General features: G+C 41.9%; 1 protein-coding gene across 2 annotated transcripts in view; it reads right to left on the reverse strand.

Annotated features, from left to right (window-relative positions):
* Positions 1-27,446, reverse strand: part of LOC138795873 (glypican-5-like) — a 172,883-nt gene that overhangs the window by 65,706 nt on the left and 79,731 nt on the right. For both annotated transcript variants that reach the window (XM_069975547.1, XM_069975546.1), the window contains one exon: positions 20,953-21,073. In XM_069975547.1, the coding sequence (XP_069831648.1) occupies positions 20,953-21,073 (121 nt within the window). The remainder of the gene's footprint in view (positions 1-20,952; positions 21,074-27,446) is intronic.

Genomic DNA, 27,446 nt, shown 5'->3' on the forward strand with positions numbered 1-27,446 from the left:
CAGCTCTGGGAGTCGGGTCGTGACATCACCATATTATCCAGGAAGTGACATCACCATTTTATCCAGGAAGTGAAGCCTTGATGCAGTAGTAAGTGCAGGGAAAAAAGCACTTTATAGGCATTTCCCGTAATAACTGTATATTGGTGATTTGTATAACTTTTGGGGGGCAATACAATACATTAATCAAATTTTTTGTCGGACTTCTCCTTTAAAGTGAGAATAACACAGGGACAGCACATCACCCAGCTAAAAGAGAAGACATTCTGGTATTCCTATCTCATGGGGATACTGTATTTACTAAGACAGATCAGGAGATGTCATGGGTCCTTTTAAGCTCTTCTATTTTAAACATATGAAGAATGGGTTGAAGTAGGGTTTGGTTAAAGGAGCATGGCTTATTTTAGGGAGGGATCTTCTGGTTACAAACTAGCCATATCTAAGATCTAGGGTGGAAGGAGCAAAATATATCAGTCCTGGGACATATACCTGTACATTTCTTTTTTTCGCAAATTATATAAAACACATTATAGGATTATTAAAAACATTTGTCATCCCAATTCTGTTCTTGTGAACTATCTATGAACGCTATAATAACCACATTTTGTTAGGATTTTATCCTCCAGTAACTTACACTGTGATCGTCCTGAACTGCCCTCATGTTCCTAATTAAACTACTAGCTCATGAATATTTATTAGGGGTTCCTTGCCCTCCCTGGTCATTTCAGAATACATAATTTAGTGGTTTCCTCTACACACCGATAACACTATCATATGACCTCACATTCACTGCTGAAAAACAAGAATTGGCTACAAGTTTCATCCCACAGACCTTTGACACGGACACATAATTTGCCCACAGCGAGTACCGACCAACAATTTAGCGAGTCTTCTAGACTTTTAAGACTAGCACTAGTGTTCAGTCGATTGCATTTCTCTAGGTACTGTGATTATTTGTGAGATTGCTTGCCTTTTATCCTCTCATGCCGTTTCCATTACGAATCACGAGTGGACGTTCTGCTGACAAACCATGATTTTTATGTCAGCATAAAAAATGCGATCAATGACAAATGAGCGAAATTATTGTTCATTCTTCGATCGCCGCACATGTTTACACTGGCTGGGACCGATCGATCCAAGGAACAATCATCCGGGTGATTATCGCCCTGTGTAAAAGGCCTTTAAGGCTCGTTCACACCTAATTAAAACTTCCTGTAAACAGCGTAACAAGAAGCTGTAACTGAAAGAGACTGTGAGACATCTGACTGCCCCAGAGAGAATATATCAGAATATAATGCTAAGCACTTAAAGCTAATGAAATTTTTAATCAACTCTTATTGTTCGATAAAGTAAGGTGCTGACCTGTTCCTACTAGTTAAGCTTAAAGCAGTTGCCTGTTATTGCTCACACTTAACCCAGCCCCAGTGAGCGCCAGCATGGTTGTCAGTATCGTTCACCTATAAAGCAGTGACGCTCAGGCTCTGGGATCAATTATCATTGTGTCTGAAGGATCCTTAGCAGTGAACTGTGCTGCTTTCTGTCTGGGAGCAGGTATAGAGGGAACAAATCCTTCCAGACTCTAAATATAGCGACCAAATCAGTTCCCTTAACAATTCATTACAAGAGGAGGATCATAACTATTGATGCCGTGCTCTTAAATTGATAGTTTGTGTCTGGTCGAAATATCACTCGGCAGCCACAGTACCACAAGGGTCTGTTCTGAGTCTTATTCTTTTTAATACGTTGGTAAGTGACATAGGAGAAGGTTTGGTAGGAAAAGTTTGTCTGTTTGCTGACGACACAAACGTGTGCAATAGGGTTGATATTCCTGGAGGTGTCAGTAATATAGAAAATGATTTAGCTTTACTAGATATGTGGTCCAAACAATAGAAAATGAAGTTCTAAATGTAAAACAATGCACTTGGGGAGGAGGAATCCTCTATGCTAGTATCAAATCAGTAGTTCTGGGTTGGCAAAGACTTCAGAAGAGAAGGATTTTGGGGTAGTGATTTCTTAAAAATCACCAGTGCAACCAGGCGGTAGGGAAAGCAAATCGTATGCTGGGCTGTATAGCTAGAGGTATAACCAGTAGGAAGAGGGAGATTATGATTTTGGTGTATAGAGCTCTAGTGACATCAAATCTGGAATACTGTGTCAAGTTTTGGAGACCTCACCTCAGCTACAAAAATGGTGGCGGGTATGAGGCATAAAACATCTCAGGAAAGACTCAAGGATTTCAATCTGTATAGTCTGCAGGAAAAAAGAGAAAAGGGGGGGGGGTGATCGAAACCTTCAAGTATGTTAAAGGACTTAGGGTCCTAATCCACGGGCCGATGGGGGCCCGATCAATAATGTAAACGAGCGCCGATCTTGTTTTAAACACCATACTTACCTAAACATATTGCAGGGCTTCTCCTGCACTCCTTCTTCCTTCCAGCCGCGGCGGTCCTGGCCAGTGATTGGCTGAGCGGTCTGTCAGCTAAGACAGGCTGCTCCGAAGCTGCTGCTGTGCGCTGGGAGGAAGAAGGAGCGCAGGAGAAGCCCTGCAACATGATAGGTAAAGTATGGTGCTTTTGAAATCATTGGGCACCGACCGCACATCGCTATTCCACGCAGCGATGCGCGGTCGGTGCCCGATGATTTTAGGTTTGAACCTAAATAAACGCTCCATGAATTATTGCTCCGTGGAATAGAGACAACGATCAGTTGATGATCGTGTCATTGGCTGATCGTTGTCTCTTTTCCACGGAGCGATAATCGGCCGAATTGGGCCAATTCTCAATACTCAAATGGTGGTCACCGGGGCAGGGAGCCATGTGGTTGCTAGGGAACAAAAAATACACTAATGGTTGGTACTAAAAGTAGATATATCATGCTACTTTCATCAAACTCAGATATTCAATGCTAAGAACCACCATGCCTCGCCTTCTTACAGAGGATATCCTGAAAGCGGAGTCTGTCATGTGCATTTGTAAATTTTCTCCATCGGTCTTATAATTTGTAGCTCTGTGCTGTGATATAACACTGTTTGTTCGGTGCCTCTGTTTTCTGGCGGCATTTAAGGTCTGCTTTCTTCATTACTTTATTCATGGGTTACACTGACATGGAAAAGCAATTTATAAAATACAGTTAATTCTCCATGTTCACCAGATTCAGTAAGCCTGACTGAGCTATAAAATATAGGTCACCATGACTAAAGGAAAAGAAAAGCCTTCATTTACAGCCTGTCCTTGGACATTATATGAATCGTACAAAGTACAAAAGGACAGAATAAAGAAAATGTGTCAGCCTACATATATGTTCTATGCCAGGTTCATTACTAATTTCCTAACATATTCTGCCCATCAGACTGTCATGGCCTGTGGGGATATAGCGCATCAGCCACATAAAAGCCATATCAAAATTAGTTCGTAATGAACATTGAATTTAAATAAAACGGGTTACTAACGTTGAACATCAAAAGCTGCAAAGTTTGTGACCTTTTCCTGCTACAGGAGAGAATATTCCATAAGTATGAGTGTAAAGGAACACCCCCCAGGCTAAAGCAATACGCAGTGCAATGCCTAACACACCCTGAGGGGGCAGTGCATGACAGGGATTGTCTCCTTCATGTTCCTTTAATTCCTGTTACATTACATTACACAGTTTATCTCTGAATAAAGAATTCCTTGAAGGCAAAAGAACATATTTTGTATTCTTCATTTATCTTATACATATAAGGTTTTTGTTTTAATGCTCGTTAGGCATAATACATTGTTTTTTTAGCAACTGGCTCAGTTGCCCCTAGCAACTGCCAGGACAGGGAGGTATGAGCAGGACAAGACACTATACTGAGTATGTGGAACACAAAACGAGACAGACAAACACAATATCAGATAGTAAACAAGCCAAGTCAGAACCAAACGAACAGCGCAGTACCAAGTCAGCAAACAATGGGATAGTCAAAGGTCAGGCGGGAGGTCGGATAACAAGTCAAGCAAGCAGAGGGAGTTAGGAAGGGAATCGCAGAAATAGACACAGGGGAGCTGGGACCAGGGTATTAACCTAATAGCCAGCGCTGAGAGACTCCTTCAGCTTAGTTTTATGCTGACCAAGAGCCCGGTCCGGATCCTCATTGGACCGACACTCTGATCTCCCAGTCTCCAGACAGGCAGAGGAACAAGCCAGTCAAGAAGCCCGGTCAGCTGCAGTAATCAGGTCTTTGCAGGGCCCTGGTTAACCCCTGCATTGCCAGATGCAGAGAATCAGTTGGGTGTGTCACATAAATGCAAAAACCAGGCCCAGTTCACACCAGGTTACTGCATGATCCTGACAGCAACCACTCAGATTCCACTTTTCATTCCTCACAGACTCTTTGGAAAATGAAAAGTGGAATCTAATTGCTTGCTAGGGGCAACTGAGCCAGTTTCACTGTACACCATGTTTGATAAATCTCCCCCTATATGTGTTTAACTTGTTAGGGCACTCAAGAACTTGCGACTTGCCTCTAATAAACATCTGACATTAGAACACTGTACATGTACAACTCTATTAAGCAATATTGTTCTTTGATCCTTTCCTTTTTATTTCTCATATGGAACATTTGCAAACAGTGAAAAATATACTTTATTGGTACAGAAAGACTACAAGTGGAACCAACAAGATAAAATCACTTTAAATACACAAAGTGATTTCATCTTCTTTGTTCCACTTGTAGTACCAATAAAGTATATTTTTTTTCACAGTTTGCAATTATCTATTCTATTTATTCAGAAGTGCCACCCATTTATATGACATAACTTCTCTAGAGTTTTTGGTTTCAGAATTTTTCCATGTCATTTTGGGTTGAGCACTCTATACTATATGATATATTCTTATTACTTTTTGCTAAATATTTTTTCTAGGTAGTGCCTTGCCTGTTACAAAAGTCCCTCATATGGAACATATGACTGCCTCAGGCACCAGAATCCAGATACTATCTCTGCATCCCCTATAGCTATGTTCTAAAGTCTAGGAAAGCTGGGTGAGAACCCCTGGGGAAAGCAAACAGAAATAGCTGTCATACTGAGTGTCAACTACTCAAATACTCAGCAATAATTGTTATAGGAAAAAAAAAATAAATAAATATATATATATATATATATATATATATATATATATATATATATATATATACACCATTGTTTACTGTTGGTGAAAATGGATTTAAAATACCTTTGACATTACCTATTTGAAACCTAAACTCTGTTATTGGTTTTGAAGTAAGAAAAAATATATATTATTGTCAAGCAGTAAAGCGATCCTATTAGTTTCTCCGCCTGTGGTATGTTACCTCGTGTGCACCAGTGTGAACATACCTACTGTACAACAGGAGTGTTGGATAATGACAATGAAGAATGGAACACAGAAGAACAGCACTACCCCTGAGCACATACCTGGGTCACATATAACATGCCAGCTCTACAATACCCTCCATTATACTGTAAAATGGATCACTTCATGCTACGAAGATCGTGTGGGAGATTGCGGCTATAACTTTTACTTATTATTTATTTTTGAAGTGCCCTTGATACAAGAGTGCTATACATATAATAGGGGTTATTATACAGAATGTGACATCAAATTAAAAAAACAACATAAATAAAGTAAATCACAGACAGGTACGTAAGGAGAGAGGACCCTGCACCTGAGGGCTTACAGTCTACAAGGGGAGGGGTGGGAGACAATAGGTGAGAGGGCAGCTGGTCACAGTGCGTGGCAGCAGGAATACTGTTGTAGCTTAGTGTCCTATTACAGGGCCTAATCAATACTGTAAACGAGCCCAATAATCATTTAGCAAGGGCTGCACAGACTTAGTTATCGATGTCTGTGCAGCTTTTGCCCAAAGAGTTTATATCACCTGTCCACGTTCCGGTCTCCTCCTGCGCTCTGTTTCCTCCCTAGCCTTGCGAGCTGCAGCTTTAGAGTGGCCCGTCAGAGCTCAGCCAATCACTGTCAGGGACCAAAGTGGCCAGTGATTGGCGGAGCGGCTTGTCAGCTCAGACGGGCCGCTCTGAAGCTGCAGCGCGTGGAACCAGGGAGGAAACAGACAAACTTATCTCCTCCCCAGGCCCCTGTGCACTATAGCGAGATATCGGCAGCTTAGATACTTTAACCTGCTGATAGTTTCCCTTTAAGGTGTAGGTGGCAAGAGGTGGTAAGGGCCTGGATATGCAGTTTGAATGACAGAACAGAAACAAAGGTGACCCCAGGGCAACAGACTTGTTGGACAGGGGACAGCGTGCACAGCCAACAAGAAAGATTTCTAAGTGTTGATGAATGTTTGATGCTGGTTAGATCTTAGCTTGTTAGCCCCTATTCATAGGATAACGGATAACAGGGTGATCGATGAGGATCCAAATGTTGGGACCCCACTGATTCAGAGGATGGGGATATAATTGTCCCTGCAATGAATGGAGCACTCACTGTGCCTGAGTGGCCTCCATAACCTGCACTCTCTTCATATTCTATCGGGTTGCTGAATGCTTCTAAGCAGAGATGGGAATACCCCTTTAACGGGAAAAAAGTGCACTAAATCTGCAGAATATCTACAACATACATTGACATCCTGTGGATTTAAATTCTGCACCGCAAGCGTGTGGATGATATTTCTTCAAAACCTAATATACTTCACTTCTCAGAATTTCTCTCTCTATTACCAGGGGCAAACAAATTCCCCACTGTTGTTCTGTAGACCTGTCAGGAGAATAGCGTCTGCTTATGGACAAGCAACCTATGTCTGCCGATAAGCTGCGGGGTAGCTGCAGGATATCTGATTCGCCTTCACTCTCTCTTTTCTCTTATTGGAATGGTCATGCTTATAATGGAAAGAATTCTATTTATTGATGTATATGAGACAATTGCTGTAGATGCAATTCTCTAAATTAGAAGTAAGGGTTCGCTCTTAGGTTCCCGAAGCAACGTCATGTAGAGTTTCCCAATTCTGAGAATCTGTCCATATGGAAAAACAGAAACAACCGCGCAATATGCAGTATAACCGTAGGGCAGAAGCAGTAGTTACAATGCGAAGAAAGATGATTTACTCCAGAGAGACTATAGAGGCAGCAATATAATGAGATATGCAGAGCTGAGACATAGTCACACACGCTGAATTATAAAGAGAAGATATATAGAACGCAGTAAGTTATAAGGAGGGTCTAGAAATATATACTGAGCAGTGCGGAGGGAGGGCAGATCAGCGGGACAGGTGTGGGGAGCAGACGTTCCATGTCTACCTAGGGATTCCAACACTAATGAAGTGCAAGCAGAGATCCGTCACTTTAAATAAAGGGATAGTAAAAGTAACGCAGGTGTTGTGCAGTACAAGGAGTCATAAAAGAAGAATAGGATCCGTTATACTGCCTGAACTCAGAGATGTGGCTAGGCTTTGATGTGTTCAGGGCAAAGATCTAGTTCATTACCCCTGCAAAGGCAAAGTGATTTGTTGGTGTCACCGCTAGCACTCAGCACGTGAGGTCCATGGTCTGCCATGCTTCGACTAATACTACATAGATCACATGTCTAGACTATTACTACTGTATATCACATGTGATAAATGCAAGGGGTTAAAAAGATCCTTTGATCACATTCGAAATATTTCTTTCCTTATATACTTACATATTAAAGCATCTGGTAGATGTTAGAACCTCAGAGCAAAGAACAGCTAAACGTTTTAGGTTTGTAGGCCTATAAAGGGTTAATAGACAAGAGGAGATTTACCGCCTGATTTACCATGATTTACACCTGCAAAGAGGTGGAGATTATGGTGGAAACCTACTGGAGCCCAGAGCAGGCACAGACCTCTGCGGTGGCTGTATGGCAGCCCTAGATACATTAGATTCCCTGAGAAGCGGGCACAGGGAAGATAAGTGCCACCATTGCCACATGTTCTGTTTTTGTATAGCTAGCATATTTATTCCCTTTCTTTTTTTATATTCGTATTTCTGCAATATCACAGAAAACGAATAGAACAAATTGTAAAATATCAGTATAACGCATCCGTATGTTTTAACTGAAATGTGAATGAGGTCTAAGGCTATGTGCACGTGGCCTGGCGTGCTGAGGGTGTTCTGCAGCAGGTGGGCTCATTACCCATCTCCGGACATTGAAGGTTTAGCACTTGGTTTGGGTGCAGGTGCAGCAACAAAACTAGTACAGAGTCCAGCACTTAGCCATAGGTGACTTTTACTGGCAAATTTCTGTTCAATACAAGTAACAGCACTCAGAACGTGACAGGTGCAGGTGACTGTAGTGCGCGAGGTAGTGACTGAAGAGTAGAGATAGAAGTAGAAGTGAAGCTTGTTCAGATAAGGTACACGGACCATCTTGGGGGCCTTGTCCAAGGTAGTAATGTACTCTGCCGGCATCAGTGTGGAGAATAGTAGTGAAGGAGAAGAATGCTTGTTCTCACGTATAAATATATAGAGTTTAGAGAGTGGAAGGTTGGGTGATACGAGCCCCAGGCCTTTACAACTAGACATAGCAGACTTCCCAAGACCTCCCAGGATAGCTGTGCGGAACCAGTAAAATACTTCGGCTTGCTGCACTTTGTCTTACTGAGGATGAGTCCTGTACCTTCTTTAGACTGTCCTAACAACTTTAGAATGATCCCTGGCATGGACAAGGTGGACCCTAGAAGACAGTTACCCCTTCTGTGGGTTTAGCAGTACAACTCAATGAAAGTCTCTCTTATAAGAAAATCTGTAGTCTCACTTGGTTGTGTCTTAGTCCCTCCACTTCACTACTACTGACAAAAGACTAAAAACCAAATACCTCTCACCAGGAACTGACTGGGCTTATATAGGGGTGACCGATCTAACCTCCTATTGGGGGGGCTGTGCAAGAGAGAGGAGAAAGAAGAAGTGTAGTTGGTTAAGAACCATGTGAAGCACCTGCACCTGTGATTGGTCAAAACAGAAAGCATACAGTGGCCTAGTTTACCCTTCACTTCCATCTGTGCTCTGACAGTACAGTTTAGGGGAAGTGAGACCCCAATAGGTGAAAATGCAAAAAAGCTGCTTCATCCCCTTGTGTGAGTTACCTTTACCTGGGCGACATAAAACTTAGTAGACCACCTGTATCGGGACACTACACACAGACAGTAAAATAATTCTAAAATACAGCTGTAATTTTGAGGTAAAAACACAAACGTATGTTCAGTATAATCATGCACTACATTTCCAGTCAATGGGAAATCATCCGGCAGTGCACACAGCATATAATGACAGCAAAAAATGGCTGTTTTTTTTTTGTTCATCTGTTCCCTTTTTGGCACTTACAGTTTATGACAAACACCCTAGCATGGCTGCACAACACACTACCACCCTGGGTAAATACACCCTAAAGGCTTTTTGGAATTGTTCGGAGATTAGACTTCTTTGTTGGAGTTTTCATTGCTTTGCATATTTCACCAAGAGTTGTTTTTAACTGTTAGACAGCTAGTATCTTAAAGAGGATGTACAACCAGGTACAGAAAAATGGACCATGTCACCGTCTTCCCCGTGCCGGCGCCGTTCGATCAGTGGGTTCAGATTAAAGAGGATGTACCTGGTGGTACATGCTCTTTAAAGGGGTAAGCTGAGTTTACATACAGTCTTTTTTTGGCTATTTGACCACTGTCCTTTTGGAAATCTGTCATTTTGAGGCCAAATAATGGCAATATTTTGCAATGACATTCGTGATTTCAAAATAATGGACGTTATTTGGCCTCAAAATGCCCGACATCCCGAAAGATGGCTGTCAAACGTCCAAAAACCTAGCCATAGGTAAACCTAGCCATACTGTGAAGGAAAATAATTTTAAAATCAATTTATAAACATTTGTAAGTTACTTCTACTTAAAAAAAAACTACAGCCTCCCAGTACTTATCAGCTGTTGTATGGCCTGCAGGAAATGTGCATAGTGTAAGTGTATTCCCTATAGTGTGGCACAGTGCTCTCTGCTGCCACCTTTGTTTGTGTCAGAAACTTTCCAGAGCAGTAGTAGATTCCAATAGAAAACCTCTCCTGCTCTGGACAGAGGTGGCAACAGAGAAAGAAAGAATACCTGGAAAGAACACCACTTCAGGACATACAGCAGCTGATAAGTACTGGGAGACTTGAGATAAAGCAAGGCGTGGATCCAGCAGGTAGGAGACATATCCACGCTTCCTTTATTTTACCTATTACTTTGAATCCATTTCTGGTTTTGGCTCAAAAACTGCAATGGCAGTTTTCCAAAAAGCTGCCATGTGTTAAACCAGCGTAGTATTAGCAGGTTTTTGCAGCTATGTTAAGGCCCTTTAATACAGACACGCCATCTATAAGGGAGGCTATGTCTCTCTGTTATCCTCTTGCAGATATTTTCCTTAGCTGTTTGTGTTATATTAGTCTTCCTTTGCGGCTAGCACATTTTGGGCGAGGTTACATTTGAATTCCTCACCTTGCTTTTTTAACCTGAATAAATCTGCACTGTAATAGAGTAGGGGATCGTGCATATGGCAGACGGCCATGTACACAGAGTGCACGGAGGCACCAGTCCCTATGGCTTTGTACTAGAAAGCCACACAAACACTTTAGGGTGCATGAACTGCACCATTTTACATATTTAGGCTATGTTTACATTATGTAAGAGACCCGGCTGGGTCACGGAACGGCCGGTCTCTGAAAGGATCATCCCGGCCGGTACAGCAGTACCGGCCGGATGATCTTTGCAGCCGCAGAGTTCCGTTGCGGGCACGTCCGTGCGCGCCCACATCAGAACTCCCCACAGCACACTAGTGTTCACTGACAGGGTTTCTTGCTGGTCGCCCTGCAGACCTATAGAGTGGTCTGGAGATTTAAGCTACATTCAAAATATCTGTTCACAATTACGGACCCATTCATTTGAATGGTCCTGTTCACACGTCCGTGTCACCATTCACCAATGAATCTGTCCGTGCTTTGTGGATTGCTATGGATACAGACATATAAGGCTGTCAGTAGCCACGGGTCCGCAGCTATGGACAGCCCTACAGACATGTGCATGTAGGCTTAGGCCTCCTGCTATCTACTGTACAATCCACTAAAAATTATGGATTGGGCATCCGTAATGCATCCGTATGATTCATCCTTATTTTTTTTTACGGAAATACGTGGAAAATAGCGGATCCCATTGATTTCTATGATAGAATCTGCAAAAAAATCTGGGACCGCAGTAGGACATGTCCTTTTTTTAAGGATGGGTTTGCATCATTGTAATTTACTGATCATGTGAATAGCGCAATAGACATCAATGTGCACTGACTGGAGTATGGAAACTGTAGATTATGGATCTGTAGATTACAGGACATGACTAAGGAGTTAGGCTGACCTATGCCATGGCCTAAACTGTGGGGTCTTGATAGCAGGCCCAATTGACAGTAGTAGAGGGAGATAGCCTACTGGGCAATTATTCAGCACATTTGAGATCAGGGAAGAAGTCGTCATACAGAAGATGGGAACTAAGAAGTGGGTGTGGACCTGTGTGAAGTAGCATGGGCCATAAAGGGCCTCCTGTGGGGACAACAAGAATCTAGAATTACTTCAAAGGTAATGTAAAATTTGGTTGTAATTTTTCCTCAAAATATCATAAATATAATGTGCCCCATTTTCCATTTTGAAAACACAGCCTTAAAGGGGTTATCCAGCGAAAAAATATTTTTCTTTCAAATCAACTGCTGTAAAAATGTTATATAGATTTGTAATTTACTTCTTTTAAAAAAATCTCAAGTCCTCCCATACTTATTAGCTGCTGTATGTAATGCAGGAAATGGTTTATTTTCAGTCTGACGCGGTGCTCTCTGCCGAAATCTTTGCGACACAGGAACTGTCTAAAGAAGGAGAGGTTTTCTATGGGAATTCCCATAGAAAACCTCTCCTGATCTTGACACTTCCTGTCTCGGCCAGAGATGTTAGCAGAGAGCACCGCGTCAGACTGAAAATAAAACATTTCCTGTAGGACATACAGCAGCTGATAAGTATGGGAAGACTTGATATTTTTTAATAGAAGTAAATGACAAATCTATATAATTTTCCGACACCAGTTGATTTGAAAGAAAAAGATTTTCTCTGGACAACCCCTTTAAGGATCTTCCTTCGCAGGTTGTTGTAACGGCATTTCCCAGACAAGCCTGTAGACAACCTGTCAAATCCTAGACAAGTTAATATGTGATGTGACAAGGTGCGTACAAACTTTTGCATAGTTGTATAAACTAGCATGGCTTACTGACAGTAGTGAATCAGAGGAAAGTTCCATTTTTAGGCTGCATTGTACCTCATTGGTGTATTCCGCCTGCCTGACCCCTACACAGAGACACAGGTGTCTGTACAAAGTGCAGCTGCTGGGGCTGGGATGAGAATGAAATACTAAAATGTCATATGTGTTTATTTGTGAGGCTTGTTAGTGCTGTATTGTTAAGGATCTACTGTTCTATTCTCAGCTCAAGGATCCCTAGTGTATATATACCATCCCCATCTCTCCCCTCCCTTTCCCACCCCAAAATGGAATGAAGCACGGGTGGATCTCTGTATACTTGAACTCACTAAACTGATTAAAGGAAACCTCAAGTAAAGTGTAAACGCTTCCTGGAAATCACAAACTCACATAATATTCTGTCAACCAATATAATAAAATGCATCATGCTAAATGCTAATTTATTGGTGTCAGAAAAATCTCAAGCCTTCTAGTACTTATCAGCTGCTGTATGTCATGCAGGAAGTGGTGTATTCTTTCCAGTGTGACACAGTGCTCTCTGCTGCCACCTTTGTCCATGACAGGGACTTTCCAGAGCAGAAGAGGTTTTCTATTGGGTTTTGCTGCTGCTCTGGACAGTTCCTGTCATGGACAGAGGTGGCAGCAGAGAGCACTGTGTCAGACTGGAAAAATAACACTACTTTCTGTAGAACATACAGCAGCTGATAAGTACTGAAAGGCTTGAGATTTTTAAATATAAGTCATTTACAAATCTGTATAGCTTTCTTATACCAGTTGTAATGTCCAAACCTAACCTTAGCTCATCAAGTCTTGGAATACCCTTTGAAGTGTACCTGTCATGGTTCCATTCTCATAAACATTTGGGTGCAGACGGAAAATTATTCTAAGCATCTGTGAGTTCCATGCATGAGCCCTATTGCAGCCAACCAGCACCCTATTATGTACTGAGAAGGGGGCAAGTACCCCGAAATATCAGTCTACAGATGGGTTACTCCTTTTTGGAAAGTTTTGGCTTGGCTTATTCCTGGTCATGTACAGAAGCTTCTTAAAAGGAGCATAAAAGTTGGCTTGAAGGGAATGGTATCCAAAAGGTGGCACCCGTGATCTGCTTGGAATATTCTTCTTCCCTGAATTCTCAATGGAGCATGAATGGTCTATAAGTCTCCATCCATCTTTTATTATCATAGTAGTAATATGTATCAGTTACCGGACTTGGTTGGATCACCAGATTGCTTGGTTAAAGGAGAAGTCCTGATTTTTTTTAAATATTGTATTGCCCCCCTAGAGTTATACAAATCCCCAAAATACACTTATTACGGTAAATGCTTATAAAGTGCTTTTTTTCCCTGCACTTACTACTGCATCAAGGCTTCACTTCCTGGATAACATGGTGATGTCACTTCCTGGATAACATGGTGATGTCACTTCCTGGATAACATGGTGATGTCACAACCCGACTCCCAGAGCTGTGCGTGCTGTGGCTGCTGGAGAGGATGATGGCAGAGGGATGCTCAGTGTCCCTCCAGTGCCCTGTGTCCCTCAGTGTCCCCCTGCCATCATCCTCTCCAGCAGCCACAGCCCGCACAGCTCTGGGAGTCGGGTCGTGACATCACCATTTTATCCAGGAAGTGACATCACCATGTTATCCAGGAAGTGAAGCCTTGATGCAGTAGTAAGTGCAGGGAAAAAAGCATTTATAAGCATTTCCCGTAATAAGTGTATCTTGGGGATTTGTATAACTTTTGGGGGGCAATACAAGACCTTAATAAACATTTTTCACGGACGTCTCTTTAACAAGGACTGGACACTACATCACTGGATCCCCTGGGCTTGTCACATCACCACTGCTATCATATATCTTTATAAACGACCATTTTTACTCTCCGCATTTGCATTTCAATCATATGATATTACAGAAAACGCTGGCAACACTCCGGGTCCCTAACAGTATTTCACACCATTGTATGCAGCCGTAATTTTCAATGTGAAAGCTTTTAATGCATTAAATGTAATTCCCTTCACCGCTGCAGAAATAAAAGAAATTCTTGAAGCGTGTAGGTAAATTTATGGAAACATTTACAGTCTGTGGATCCAGGCACACTATATGATGACACACCGGGTATTATTCCTCATTGTTTAACTGGAAAAATCCAAATCCGGACTAGTTCTGCCTCGGGAATACAGTATAGATACTATACAACAGTTCTCCACCTACACATAGGTTCACATTCAAGGCTGCTCTTTCCTCCGAAAGGTGAAAGTAAGTAATAGGCAACACAATAGATGATAATGGAGGGTGGATCAGGAGTTCCTGTTATCATTTCAACATTCATACAGCTAAGGGTGGGGTGTATAGACTTTAGCCAGTATAGCTTTACTAAGGGTTTAAATAAGTCAGAGTGTATATTACTAAATCATAAAAGAGGGAATTGTACGAGAGGTCACCAGGGAGTAAGAATGCCTTAAAGGAAAGGCTCATAGGAACACAATGGACTTCTTTTTACAATAAATGAGGTGAAGGTACTAAGATGGTTACATCTAATGAATACACAGTAAATGTATACACTGTGCTACATGTTAATAGAAAGAGAAGAATTTGTACAATTGTTCTTGTGTTTTGAAGATAGAAGACCTTGACCATTATCTTCCTGCATGAATGTTGCTGAAGTCTCGGGTTACTATTCTTTGCTTTTGGAATCCAGCATTTTATCGCCTAGAATTTATTGCTTAATATGAGGTTTATCCTTTGTATGTTGTTTGTACCTCCTGTGACTTAAAATGATACAAGGAAACATTCTGGACTGATCTGCTGGATGTCATGTATCTACCAAATGCTCCATCTTAACATCTTTAACATTTTTTTTTTTTTTGCAAATCATGTGCAACTGCAAAGTAATGTAAATTTCTACTTCCATGGTGAGAAATGACAGATTTCCAGAGAGATTCTGCTGACAGTATTATCTTTTCTATTATTCTGTTAGATAAAACATCCCCATAAGGCCTTATTTACTAAAATAATCCAATAAATGAATTTCCTCGTGATCAGGGATAAACTAATCGGTACATGATCAGACTCAGACACCTTTTCATCATAGCAATTTACTTTTCCTGCTTCTAACACATCAGGGGACACAGCGGGTTATCCAGCGCTACAAAAACATGGCCACTTTTTCCCCTCTCGTCTCCAGATTGGGTGGGGTTTGGGACTCAGTTCCATTGAAGTAAAGGGAGCTAAATTGCAAACCGCACCTGAACTAGAGACAAGAGAGGGGGAAAAGTGGCCATGTTTTTGTAGCGCTGGATAACCCTTTTAAGACCAGTGTACTTGTACACCAGTATTAAATTAGGCTGTATACAACTGTATGCAAAAGACCTCTTACTGAATCCTGCCCACCGTGCACCCATCCCTACTCCCTGCGTACCAAATCTACACCTGCTTCCAGCAGGCATAGATTTGAATCATGATTTAAAGTGATATTGTCAGCCCCTCTCTGTATGAGGACTTCTCTACACAGCTGTGAAGCCTAAATTCTGTTTTCATACCTTACTTTAATATAGATTTCTTGGTGCTTGGTCCTGTAAAAAATGCTTTTTATTGTTGGTGGATTGTTTGTGCCACCTGGGCGGGGCTTCACAGTTGTAGCACCACTTAGCCCTGCCCACATAGACTCCGTAGGCCCTGCCCCTCTGTGGCATCATCACCCTCTAGGCCCTGCCCCTCAGTGGCCACTGGAATGGGTTGACCTATAGAGGTGGGGCCTAGACCTCTAGGCAGGACCATTCCAATGGCCACCGAGGTGCAGGGCCTAGACGGCGATGAAGCCAAGGAGGGGTGGGCCTACGCAAGCCAATGTAGGCAGGGCTAAGTGGCCCTATGGCCGTGAAGCCTTGCCCAGGTGTTCTCCCTTTATAGTACATTCCTGACTTTGGCTTTAAGAATCTGTCAGATATCTGTTGATGTAATAATACCCTTACTCTAAGTTTTTGCAATGTCGTTAATAAAAATAGAAACTGCCAGCTGCATGTTGTGGCAACCCACACATTCCCAAGCTGCAGGGGTAATGTATGTGCACATTCGAATAAATGGGCAACCTTGTTTTATATGGTGCATCTGCAGTCAGAGGCCAGTATTACCTCAGGCAAGGGTCTAATTGATCTAGACACATGTGATCAGAGGTGTGTGATGCAACTTTTCACCAACTCCTTTAGAGGGTGCCCAAAATTATTATTTATTACAGGAAAATGTCCCCACTTATCAAACTACTTTCCACCTCATTCCCTCCCTCTTAAATCTATCATTCACTCTGAAAAACAGCTAAAAATTCTACTTTAGATGGATCAGCTCACTGAGGGATAAGTTACATGCTGGCCACAGAAGTCTATGGCTAAAGGTCTGAGGACATGAAAGTTGCAGAGTGAGAGGCAGAGACACAAAGAGATGCTGCTGAAAGTGTTGCATCTTATCCCTGTGCTTGATTCACAGCTTAGACTGAGCAGTGCTGCTCTATAATATCCTCCCTGCTGCTTCTGAAGGTGTGCTATAGGGATATAAGGGAAGCAGAAACCCCTCTTCCGTTTGTATGCGACATATAAAAGATGTCCTAGAGGCTAGTCTTCAGCCACTAACTTGGCGGCAACAGAAAATTAGGGATGGAGTCTGCAAAGGAAAAAGTGTTGAACAGCCTTATACAGACAATAGTTTATCACATACTCAGAAACAATATAAATAATAATCACATTAATATTAATGATTTTCTCTAACAAGGAAAAGAACGATCTCCCACCCCTTTACTTGATGACAGCATGTCATATAGTTATTGGCTAGAGACAGTCACATCCTCAGCACCACTACATCTGTGTCACTTCAAAGAGTCCCAGCTAGCAAATATCAGAGGCGAGCGAACAATTAATGAACACATTTCCCAGTATAACTCAATCCAGTGCAGCTTATGAACATCTGCAGGAAAACCCGTCTAAAAGATCTTACAGTCTTATTGTAGGACAGGATCATCCTTTATACATGGAACTAGTTCAACGTCACGATTCAGTACAGATGTTCCAGCAATGTGCTATTACATAGAGCCAGCTGAATCAATACTGGGCAGGAATAAAAAATATTAGAAATTCATATACGGTACATTGGAAACATATTAGCGGAGTGAAAATCAACACGGAAACTTACTGGTATTTTCGAGGCTTTGATGTTTCTGAAGATCCTTATATAAATTATGATCAAACGACCTGCGCTATTTAGAGTGTTAGGAAGGAAAACACCAAGGAATTAATCAGTATTCTGTCTAATCCTTCCCAGGGAATTAATGAACATGTGAAAGGGTCCTCGGGCTCCCAGTCCCCACAATCTGTAGCGCTGCAGTCAGCGGCCTGACGTGGCCTCTACACCACAGAATGTAAGAATTAGTAATTCCCCAAACTGTTCAGGCCATTACTTTTAATCACTAGACGATGTGTCGCTCTAGATAATACTGGTTTTAGAAAGGTATGATTATATAAAGACATAGGGGGTCTAAACCTAGGTGACAGAAGGGCCTCATGATAGGTGGGGGGAGCATCTTATAGTTTTTTCAAAAGAACCAAGATCGTCTCTGTTTTCCCCATAGAAGAATTTCAGGGCAGTATCAAAAATAGCTTTACCGCTTAGTACATTTTAAGGGGTTGTCAAAACCTAAAGCGTACCTGCCACTCAGAAAAACTTTAACATGTCAAATCTTTAACAGTCAGGGTCTGAGTGTGTTCAGATCAACAGAACAAGACGGCCACTACTGTGCACTACTGGACCTACACTGTGTCTATGAGACCCGAACAACCCTATAGACTTGAATTGGGAGTCTGTGCAAGTCAGGGGATACAGAACTGATACAGTACCTTATCTCTATCTCAATCGCAAGCACCTGAACAACTCCAAGTCCTGTATTGTATTGAACTGTATTGTGGCCAAGTTTTTGCCAGTAAACTGTTGCATTTTTTAAGTTTCGGAGTCTGGCCTATTCTTGCACACCCACATCTACACACATCTACACTTGGGTTAAACGTTTCCTGTTGGCCGTGCCAAACTGTCCGGGGTGAGTCCTATACTGCTCCAGGCAACCGTGACAAGTGCCCAAGTGACCCTAGACCCACTCAGCTACCACACCATCATACTAGCTGATCGGCAGTAAAACCAGCACCCCCCCCCCCCCCCCCAGTGCCACAACGCTGCAATATGGGTGGCTCTGATACTCCCTCTCTTAGAGGAGGGCAGAGGGGAAGAACAGTCCTATGCAGCAAGTGCAAGACCTCTTCCATCTAATTTCAAGGTGGATAATATATTCAAATGTAAATATTCATATATTAGGGAGCAGTATTATGTACAAATCCTGTGACAAGGTTCACTTAGCTGAATAGTCCCTTGTGGGTGTCCTGGCATGTGTTCACAAAGTATAGACTGCTTTTACAAAGTACTATAAGATGTGTATGGGATTGTTACAGGACAGTCTGCAGTTTGCTTTCCCGGTGACATCCTTCTGACATAGGAATGATTCAATTAACAGAAATACATACAGATCCTTCATGTACGATCTTGAAAACCTCCAAACTCAACCTGCTGTTTAAATACAGTCCGATTTCAATACACCCTTTTAGTTAGAAGGTTCACCAGTGATGAGTGAACATGTTCGTTCAAGCTCACTAATCGAATATCGGGGTACTCAAAAGTCTTTGATACTCGACTAAGCATAGTGTGGTGATCAAGTTATAATGATAGTCTCCTTCCTGTACGTTTGGCGGCTTTAATCAGCGACATGTGGGGAACGGACTGGCACATTCTGCTAGGCCACAGCCATGTTGGTGACCTGGGTGTATATAGACCTGATGCTTGATTCACTTGGGATTTGTTAGCTGACATCGAGAGCTCCTCGAGCAGAGAAAGAGCAAGTATAGGGCTTAGTGTAGTTAGTAAGGTACTGGCCATTAGATTTAAAAATAAAATAAAATTGGTTCTGGGCACAGCTCTTATGTAGTCTGGCAGCACAGGCTGGCCTACAATATTGCTCCCTCATCTAAAAATCCTTTTAATACAGCGAGGGGAGTCTGTACTCAGAGGGGGAAATGTATCCAACATGGTGTAAAGTGAAACTGGCTCAGTTGCCCCTAGCAACCAGTCAGATGCCACTTTTCATTTTCCAAAGAGTCTGTGAGTAATGTAAGGTGGAATCTGATTGGTTGCTAGGGGCAACTGAGACAGTTTTACTTTACACCATGTTTGATAAATCTCCCCCATAGTCTTTAATACATCCATGCTGTGAAAGTTTCATTTTTGTGGTGTACCGTTTACTTACTATGGCCCCGTTCACACTGAGCAAGAACGTCGGAATTCCGTGGCAGAGTGCTCCGCCGCAGAAACCTGCCGTGCTCAGTGTGCTGCTTTGAGTGAATTCCGACGTTCTTGCTCAGTGTGAACAGGGCCTATGGCTTTTAGGTGCACCAGACACCCTCTCCTTTGCCGAATAGGAGGCCCCTGAAAAAATGAGCACTGAGACCACCTGAGATTTTCTTTAATGGACATGGATGCGGCAATCTATTTTCTGATGCACAGATCAATAAGTTGCTCGCAGGAGCTCCAGATGCATCAGATCCTTTAAGGCATGGGCCACAATCCGGCTGCAATATTGTGACTTCATTCTACAAAATGTCAGTAAATGATATGGAACCATGAAACCATGTGATCAATCCCTGAACTGCACTTTGCTTTGTACAATATACCAATGTCGATAAGAGTCCCTGAAAAGCATTAGATTTCCAATATTTAGCTTTTTTATTTACCCACATCCATTTTCAGACGATCTCCTCTCACAATACTATTAGACTTGTAACGAATATATATGGAGAGACTTGTTATGCCTTTTCTGAGGATGAAGGGAAGATGAGGATGAGCACTGCAGCCTGGGTGCCGTAATCTGCGGATGGAGGGCTCCCTGCTGTGCATCTGGAATGGAGCTCTCTGTAACCATTTACTGCTTTCCTATCATAAGATACACCTTAGTGCACAAAGGAGGGGAAAGCACTGATCGTTCTTCTTCCACATACATAGCTGGTTGTGTGGTCTTGCATGCAGTAAATGGCTCGGCTAAATTAGGAATGCTTCCACTCTATTAATAGTAGTCCAATTACCAAGATTGTTAGTTGGACAACTTTGATTTGATGGGATTGTTTATAATTTAATGGACGTAAGGAAAGTTACAGTGAACTAAAGACAGAAAATGGTAGAAACACAAAGAGGGGATTTATCAAGATTTTGTACGCCGCTTTTAAGTTAGGTCCCGACCCCTTTTCCTGCCCGGATTCACCAAGAGGTGCACGCTTTCAGCAGGTGTAGATTTAGATCATGATTTATGATAACTAAGGCGCAGGAGGAGGCAACACCTCCTCCCCGCCTCAGTGCCCCCCCCGCCCACCCATCAGGCCAGTGGGGAATACAGCAGGCGTACACCAGAGAGAAGCAGCCAGGACAAGAGTGCTGTTTTGTCTTAAGAATGCAGCCATGCATTTCTAAGGCTGGATAACCCCTTTAACATGATTACTTCCTCTAGGTCCAAAAAATCTGAATATATTGGCCAAAAAGGTTTTGTCTTGGTCTAAAGAAGTTGGATTCTATATGCATGTAGGTAGAGATGGGTAGATAGGATGTTCTATAGTAATCCAGAACAACAGGAATATCTACAAGTTCCATACCTGTATGAAGAGCCGCATCTTATTGATCACTTGGTTGATGACAACGTTGGACCCTCTGACTTTTACTTCTGGATTATTTACTTGATCTTTGAAATCACTGGAAACAACGAGGTTGGTATAACTATGGGAGAAGAAGAGGACATAGGTGACCATGATGAATAAGTATTAAGAAGTTTGGATTGTTGGTTAAATACGTTTTTTTAGGCTTTACTCAATTTATTGGCTTGTACATATTCTCATATTACTACAGGTGCATTATAACATCCACCCTACCCTTATATAACCACTCTAAGTAACAACTGAAATGAGGCTCTAATCCTTTTAGACTGGCACTAAAGGCATCATGGATATTGTGCAGTCCATTACGCTCCTTGTGACCAATCATTATTAATTTTATTCTTTTTAATAATAAATAGATAGACCATCAAATTGGCCGGCAGGACCTGAGCACTTGTGGAGCCGCTAGTCTAAAGATCTTGGAACCCAATCTTCTTCGAGAAGTGGTTGAGCATGAGCAGTAATTCTCCATTATATGAATGGGAGACACAGAAACAGCCAGCTACATTCACCAGTTGGTATGTCATACAAGGGTTTTGTGGGAAAATAATATAGGAATAAGATTCAATTCACAATCAGGATCATGTACATTGATCTAATTCCTATAAGTGATGGAGATTACATAGCCAACATGTGCCAGCAGACCCATGATACTTCTTTGGTATGGTTGGCTAATGTAGGTGAGCAAGTGGCAACTGGACCAGCAGGACCAAGATTCTATTGTGTTTCTAGAACCTTTACTGTATATAAAGCTATATATTGTACACCTTAATAAAGGTTTATCTGGGACTACCACTGTCTACCACTATTCTGTTTCTCACTTACTCAGCACAGACTATTTTCCTCCTCAGAGAGTAATATAGAAGCTCTAAAAATAACCAAACTGTGACAGTGTTTGACAATGATCTCATTATTATGTAATATTGATAAGTAAAAATCTATATGATCAATGATGGAGTATGCTATAAATCAGTATTAGTGCAGCCCATGAATGTATCCACTATGTATACATCAGTCCCATCAATTATATATATATATATCTCAAAAAAGGCAATTCAGGACCAAGTACTAGAAAACAATAAAAACGAAATTATATATATATATATATATATATATATATATATATATATATATATATATATATATGTTTAAGCCTGCAAGCAGTATATGTGTTCTTCATGGGGCTTGCCTCTCGTTTCAATGGTAAATCTATAATGACTAAGGCTATGCCTACTTGTCGTGTATGTGAGTTCATCCGGAGGTAAGCACAAGTACAGTAAGTGGATATTGTGTGGCGCCTCGCCCTTGTAGCTATTGTCTGCACACATTATCTCTCGATGTAATTTCATGTGTATTCCCATCATGCACGCACATGTATGTGAAGTGGCGCAGCAGCACTTGGAGGCCTGTTGCGGTTAGTGACCATATTTTTCCTGCCTTGATGAAAAGGATGTGACATTTGTGTTTCAGCTGCAGTACAGCGTTGGCTTTGTCTTGAGCAGCTGCTCCTTGTGCTCTATTCATAATAGACTCATATAGATACTTGGGTCATTTATTACTGAGAAACCCCTATTAAGCAATACCAAACAGGAGGTTAATATCACCTGTTCTCTTTATCTGTAGTGGATGGGATTATGGATACTGTAATAAGTAATAGAGAATAGAGCTTAAGGCAAAGTATACAGGGAATAAAGGGATATTTCCATCTCATAGTAATGGTAAGGGTCCGACCTCTGGAGCCCCCACTAATCTGGAGCACTGACACAGTGCTCTCTGCTGCCACCTCTGTCTATGTCAGGAACTGTCCAGAGCAGTAGTAAATCCCCAATCCTGTGTCCCTGTCACAGAGACACCACTTCCTGCAGGACATACAACAGCTGATAAGTACTGGAAGACTTGAGATTTTTAAATAGAAGTAAATTACAAATCTATAAAACTTGATTTATTTGAAAAAACTTTTCGCTGGACAACCCCTCATGTACAATATATACAAAAATGTGTCCACAAACATGTCAGCTAGTATAGCCTCGGTCACACCAGACCCACTTTGGTTACTAACACCCCTATATGTAAAACATCCCCTATAGGTACAAAAATTACTAAATAGTATTTTCTCTCATAAAAATAATAATTATAGCATATTAGTAAATGATATACAGAAACTATATGACCCAACTAGTAATTTCCCTGGTCCAGTTTCATTTCTCCTCATAAAACACAAAGTGAACTGTGCTTCAAGAGACTGATCATTCCCCACCATTTCCCTGCAATCCTGACATTATCATTGTTATTGCTTTATAACTCTCAGCTACATGTGACTACATGAAAGACTGTAATATCTTAGAGGAACATGCTCCACAGCAGTGGTCAGCCCCTTCCTGCAGATATTATGGGAATATATCTATGTAGAAGTCAGGGAGAAGAGGGGAATGCAGCTGCAGTTTCTTTCTGTCTCCAAGACTGGCTGCTGTGAGAGGGGAGGGGGCATCTTATTGGCACAGAACAGATTTAATATCACACCACGAAGAAGCCTGACCACTCAGCAGGGACTAATCTCTGCAGAAAAGGGGTTTTCTCTTTCATACATTTTATACAAGCTTTTTTTTTGTTATAGCAGCCGATTAGCAGCGATTAGACGGTGCCAGCGGGTCAAATAGAATTCTTGGTATTTTTATTTTTCAGGTCATTAGATTTAACAGTGACTAGTGAATAGTTTCACGTTGTTTATGCAAGGTATTTATTTCTTTAGCCATCTACTGAATTCTCTGGATCTATACCATAAACCAGCTGATTCTACCACTGACTAACCATCTCTCATATGTGCTGTATCTGTGAAAAAAGTCAGTTTTTGTACAAGATGAGACATGCCTATTTACCTCATAACTATCATTTACCAGGTATTTGGGAGGGCCCCGTAAACACCAACCATGAGGTCATCATACAAGACAGTACATATGTTAAATATATACATAGGACTCCATTCATCCAGCCTAAGATACATAGCAGGCAGGTAAGGGTTGGCATACACATTGGCATTGTTTTTACTGTATAGAATAAGGTAGCCTGTCATACTGCCAATGTATGTGTATACAGAGAAATAGGTTTCAGTCTGCCACAAAATAAAGTATGAACATCTAAAAATAGTAAAATTGACAGTAAGCGCAATGTTAGGCAATCCTAGGTATGTAATGGTGTATTATAGCATGCACAAGATCCAGTTGGGAAATAGATTATGTTAGTTACCTGATTGTCCTCTTTCACAACGTTGTTCGTAGTTTCCACTATTTGCTGTAGATCCAGTATCTATGCCGATTGTAGATCCTTCTGAAATGCTTAGTACCAATGATTTACAACAGGGTGGTGGATGTAACCCCCGCTGGAGGTGCCCCGGCCGGTGGCACTACTCCGCACTATGTTACGTTGATGTTTGCAGTTCAAAAAATTATTTCCCGGGAGTCAAGTGACGTCACTACTAGTACCAGTATGAACATCGCCTTGCTAATATACTAATATCCCTTGTTTTGTATGCCACCTATGTACTCAGGGGATATCCTAAGCTCTCCTGTATGGAAAAGACATATGGCTCTTTTAATTTCTATAATTTTTGGTCCATGAACAGAATTGCAAGGTGCTGTACAGGCAGGACTGAGACAAAGGGTAGCCAGGGTAGGCATCTACTTACCCACGCACTGCTAACTCTGTGCCAGAGGGCACAATTGCTACTCAGTGCTGCCCTCACCTACAAGATCTGCAGGACCTCTGTGCCCCATCCCTGACTTCACTCTGCAGAAGCAATATATATATATATATATATATATATATATATATATATATATTTAATCAACGGAGGTCCTGTCAACCTACAGGGGGGAGAATGCTCAGTGTGGGGCATTTACTTACTGGAGGCACAACCTACTACCTAAGGGGGCATCTGGACACCTACAGGGGGGGGGGGACTACCTTCTAATAAGAGACACCTATTTACCTATAGGCGAGCAAAGACCCTAATGGTATTGACAGATTCTGCAGATTCAAGAAGTCGTCATGATCTGGCAGTACTATGTGTTCCATGTATAGAGGTTTTATGGGTAAGGTGGTCTTTATATACGGTATTTACTCAGTAAGGCTGCGTGCACACTACGGAATTGCCGCGTATAACCCACGGCGTATTCCGTCGCTCGTCACCGCACGCGGCGGCGCGCTTTTCCGCCGGTGCCATAGACACTATTCTATGCACGGGCGGATTACGCGTTCCGTCGAAAGAATTGACATGTCAATTCTTTCGACGGAACGCGTAATCCGCCCGTGCACAGAACAGTGTCTATGGCACCGGCGGAAAAGCGCGCCGCCGCGTGCGGGGACGAGTGACGGAATACGCTGCGGGTTATACGCGGCAATTCCGTAGTGTGCACGCAGCCTCTCAGTATGGTGGTATTATTCAGTCACTGTATAGCAGTATTATGTATCCCTCTTATACTGGTATTATTGGTAATGTGTAATAGCGTTATAGCTAGGTTGTCTTGGAGATTTAGTGTTGTTGTGTTTTTTTTTTGTTTTTTTGGGGGGTGAGTGGGGGGTAACCAATTACCTTCTCTGCCTACGGCACCAAAATACCTTGTCCTAGCGAACATTAATGTTGTTTAGTAACATCTGTTACCCGTAACTTAGAAACTGCTGTCAGAATATGGAAAGACTTCGCAGAATTTTCCTATAATATTGGCCCTGTTCTGGCAGGTCTTCTCTGACAGTCCTTACTGGTAGTTGTGTAAACTACTGCAGGAACCTGCTCAGATGCCCATGTGTCAGAACCTACATAGTGGGGACAAAGCACTGAGGTTACATGGTCAGAATGGTAGTACCAGAGACAAAACCTTATCAATGGCATTGGGATAAAATATACATATGCTCTTTTCCCTAAGCTCCTCATTTTACAGAATTACCTATGTATAGTACCTGTGTAATATAAATCTCCTAGAAAATTGATAGCTCACACAAAATATACTAAACAATATAAACTTTATTATTAATTCATGTGAAGTTCATAAAAACACACATATGACTTTCAAGACATACAAACAGATTTTGGCAGGTGACATAGGCAGACCACAGAGATCACCCGGACAGGGATAAATAGTAAAAAGAAGCACGGTACATTTAGTCAGCGGTCCAACCATAAAGTGCAGTTACTACAAAGTGCATAATGCCACGGATACAATATCCAATGAATAAATATGCAGCAGCAATCAGGGTATGTATTAAGGTGCAAGAATACTAGGGCGATGTATACATGTAAACACTCCAACAACTGAACGGCTGCTACCTACATACGTACAAAGTGGGGGCAACAGTGCCTAACCAGCTTCTCAAAGGAAATCACAGGCTAATGCCCAGTATACCTTAAGTCCAGGGACAGCGTGGTCCTCCTCCTTCCCCAACGCACGTTTCGCGTTCGCTTGATCACGGGGCCCCGTGATCAAGCGAACGCGAAACTTGCGTTGGGGAAGGAGGAGGACCACGCTGTCCCTGGACTTAAGGTATACTGGGCATTAGCCTGTGATTTCCTTTGAGAAGCTGGTTAGGCACTGTTGCCCCCACTTTGTACGTATGTAGGTAGCAGCCGTTCAGTTGTTGGAGTGTTTACATGTATACATCGCCCTAGTATTCTTGCACCTTAATACATACCCTGATTGCTGCTGCATATTTATTCATTGGATATTGTATCCGTGGCATTATGCACTTTGTAGTAACTGCACTTTATGGTTGGACCGCTGACTAAATGTACCGTGCTTCTTTTTACTATTTATCCCTGTCCGGGTGATCTCTGTGGTCTGCCTATGTCACCTGCCAAAATCTGTTTGTATGTCTTGAAAGTCATATGTGTGTTTTTATGAACTTCACATGAATTAATAATAAAGTTTATATTGTTTAGTATATTTTGTGTGAGCTATCAATTTTCTAGGAGATTTGTGCGGTTTATGATAGCCTTATTCATATATCTCGGTCTGTGTAGGAGAGGGTACCTGTGTAATATGTCCAGCTTCCTTGCATATCTACTGTTGCAGAAATACTGATACAGACATGTGATTCATTCCCTTATTGGGAATAATGAATATATTTTACTAGGAAAGCTTTGAATACCTTATTACTAAAACATCAGATTGTAAAATCCAATGGAAAATCTGTTAGACTGCTACGCAACTATCAAGTGCCATTTATAATACTGCAATGGGTAAAACTCAGGGGCATAACTATAAGGAGTGCAGCAGTAGAAGCTGCACTGGGGCCATGGTGCCTAAGGGAGCCCCATAATAAGACATCAACGGAAGCCATGAAGCGAATATAGATTTTGCATTGGGCTCAGAAGCTTTGAGTTATACATCTGATGAGACTTATGTAACCTATAGCTACATCCCTGGATGACATGCTTCATTCTACAC

The sequence above is a fragment of the Dendropsophus ebraccatus genome, chromosome 6 (assembly GCF_027789765.1).
Source record: "Dendropsophus ebraccatus isolate aDenEbr1 chromosome 6, aDenEbr1.pat, whole genome shotgun sequence".
NCBI lineage: Eukaryota > Metazoa > Chordata > Amphibia > Anura > Hylidae > Dendropsophus > Dendropsophus ebraccatus.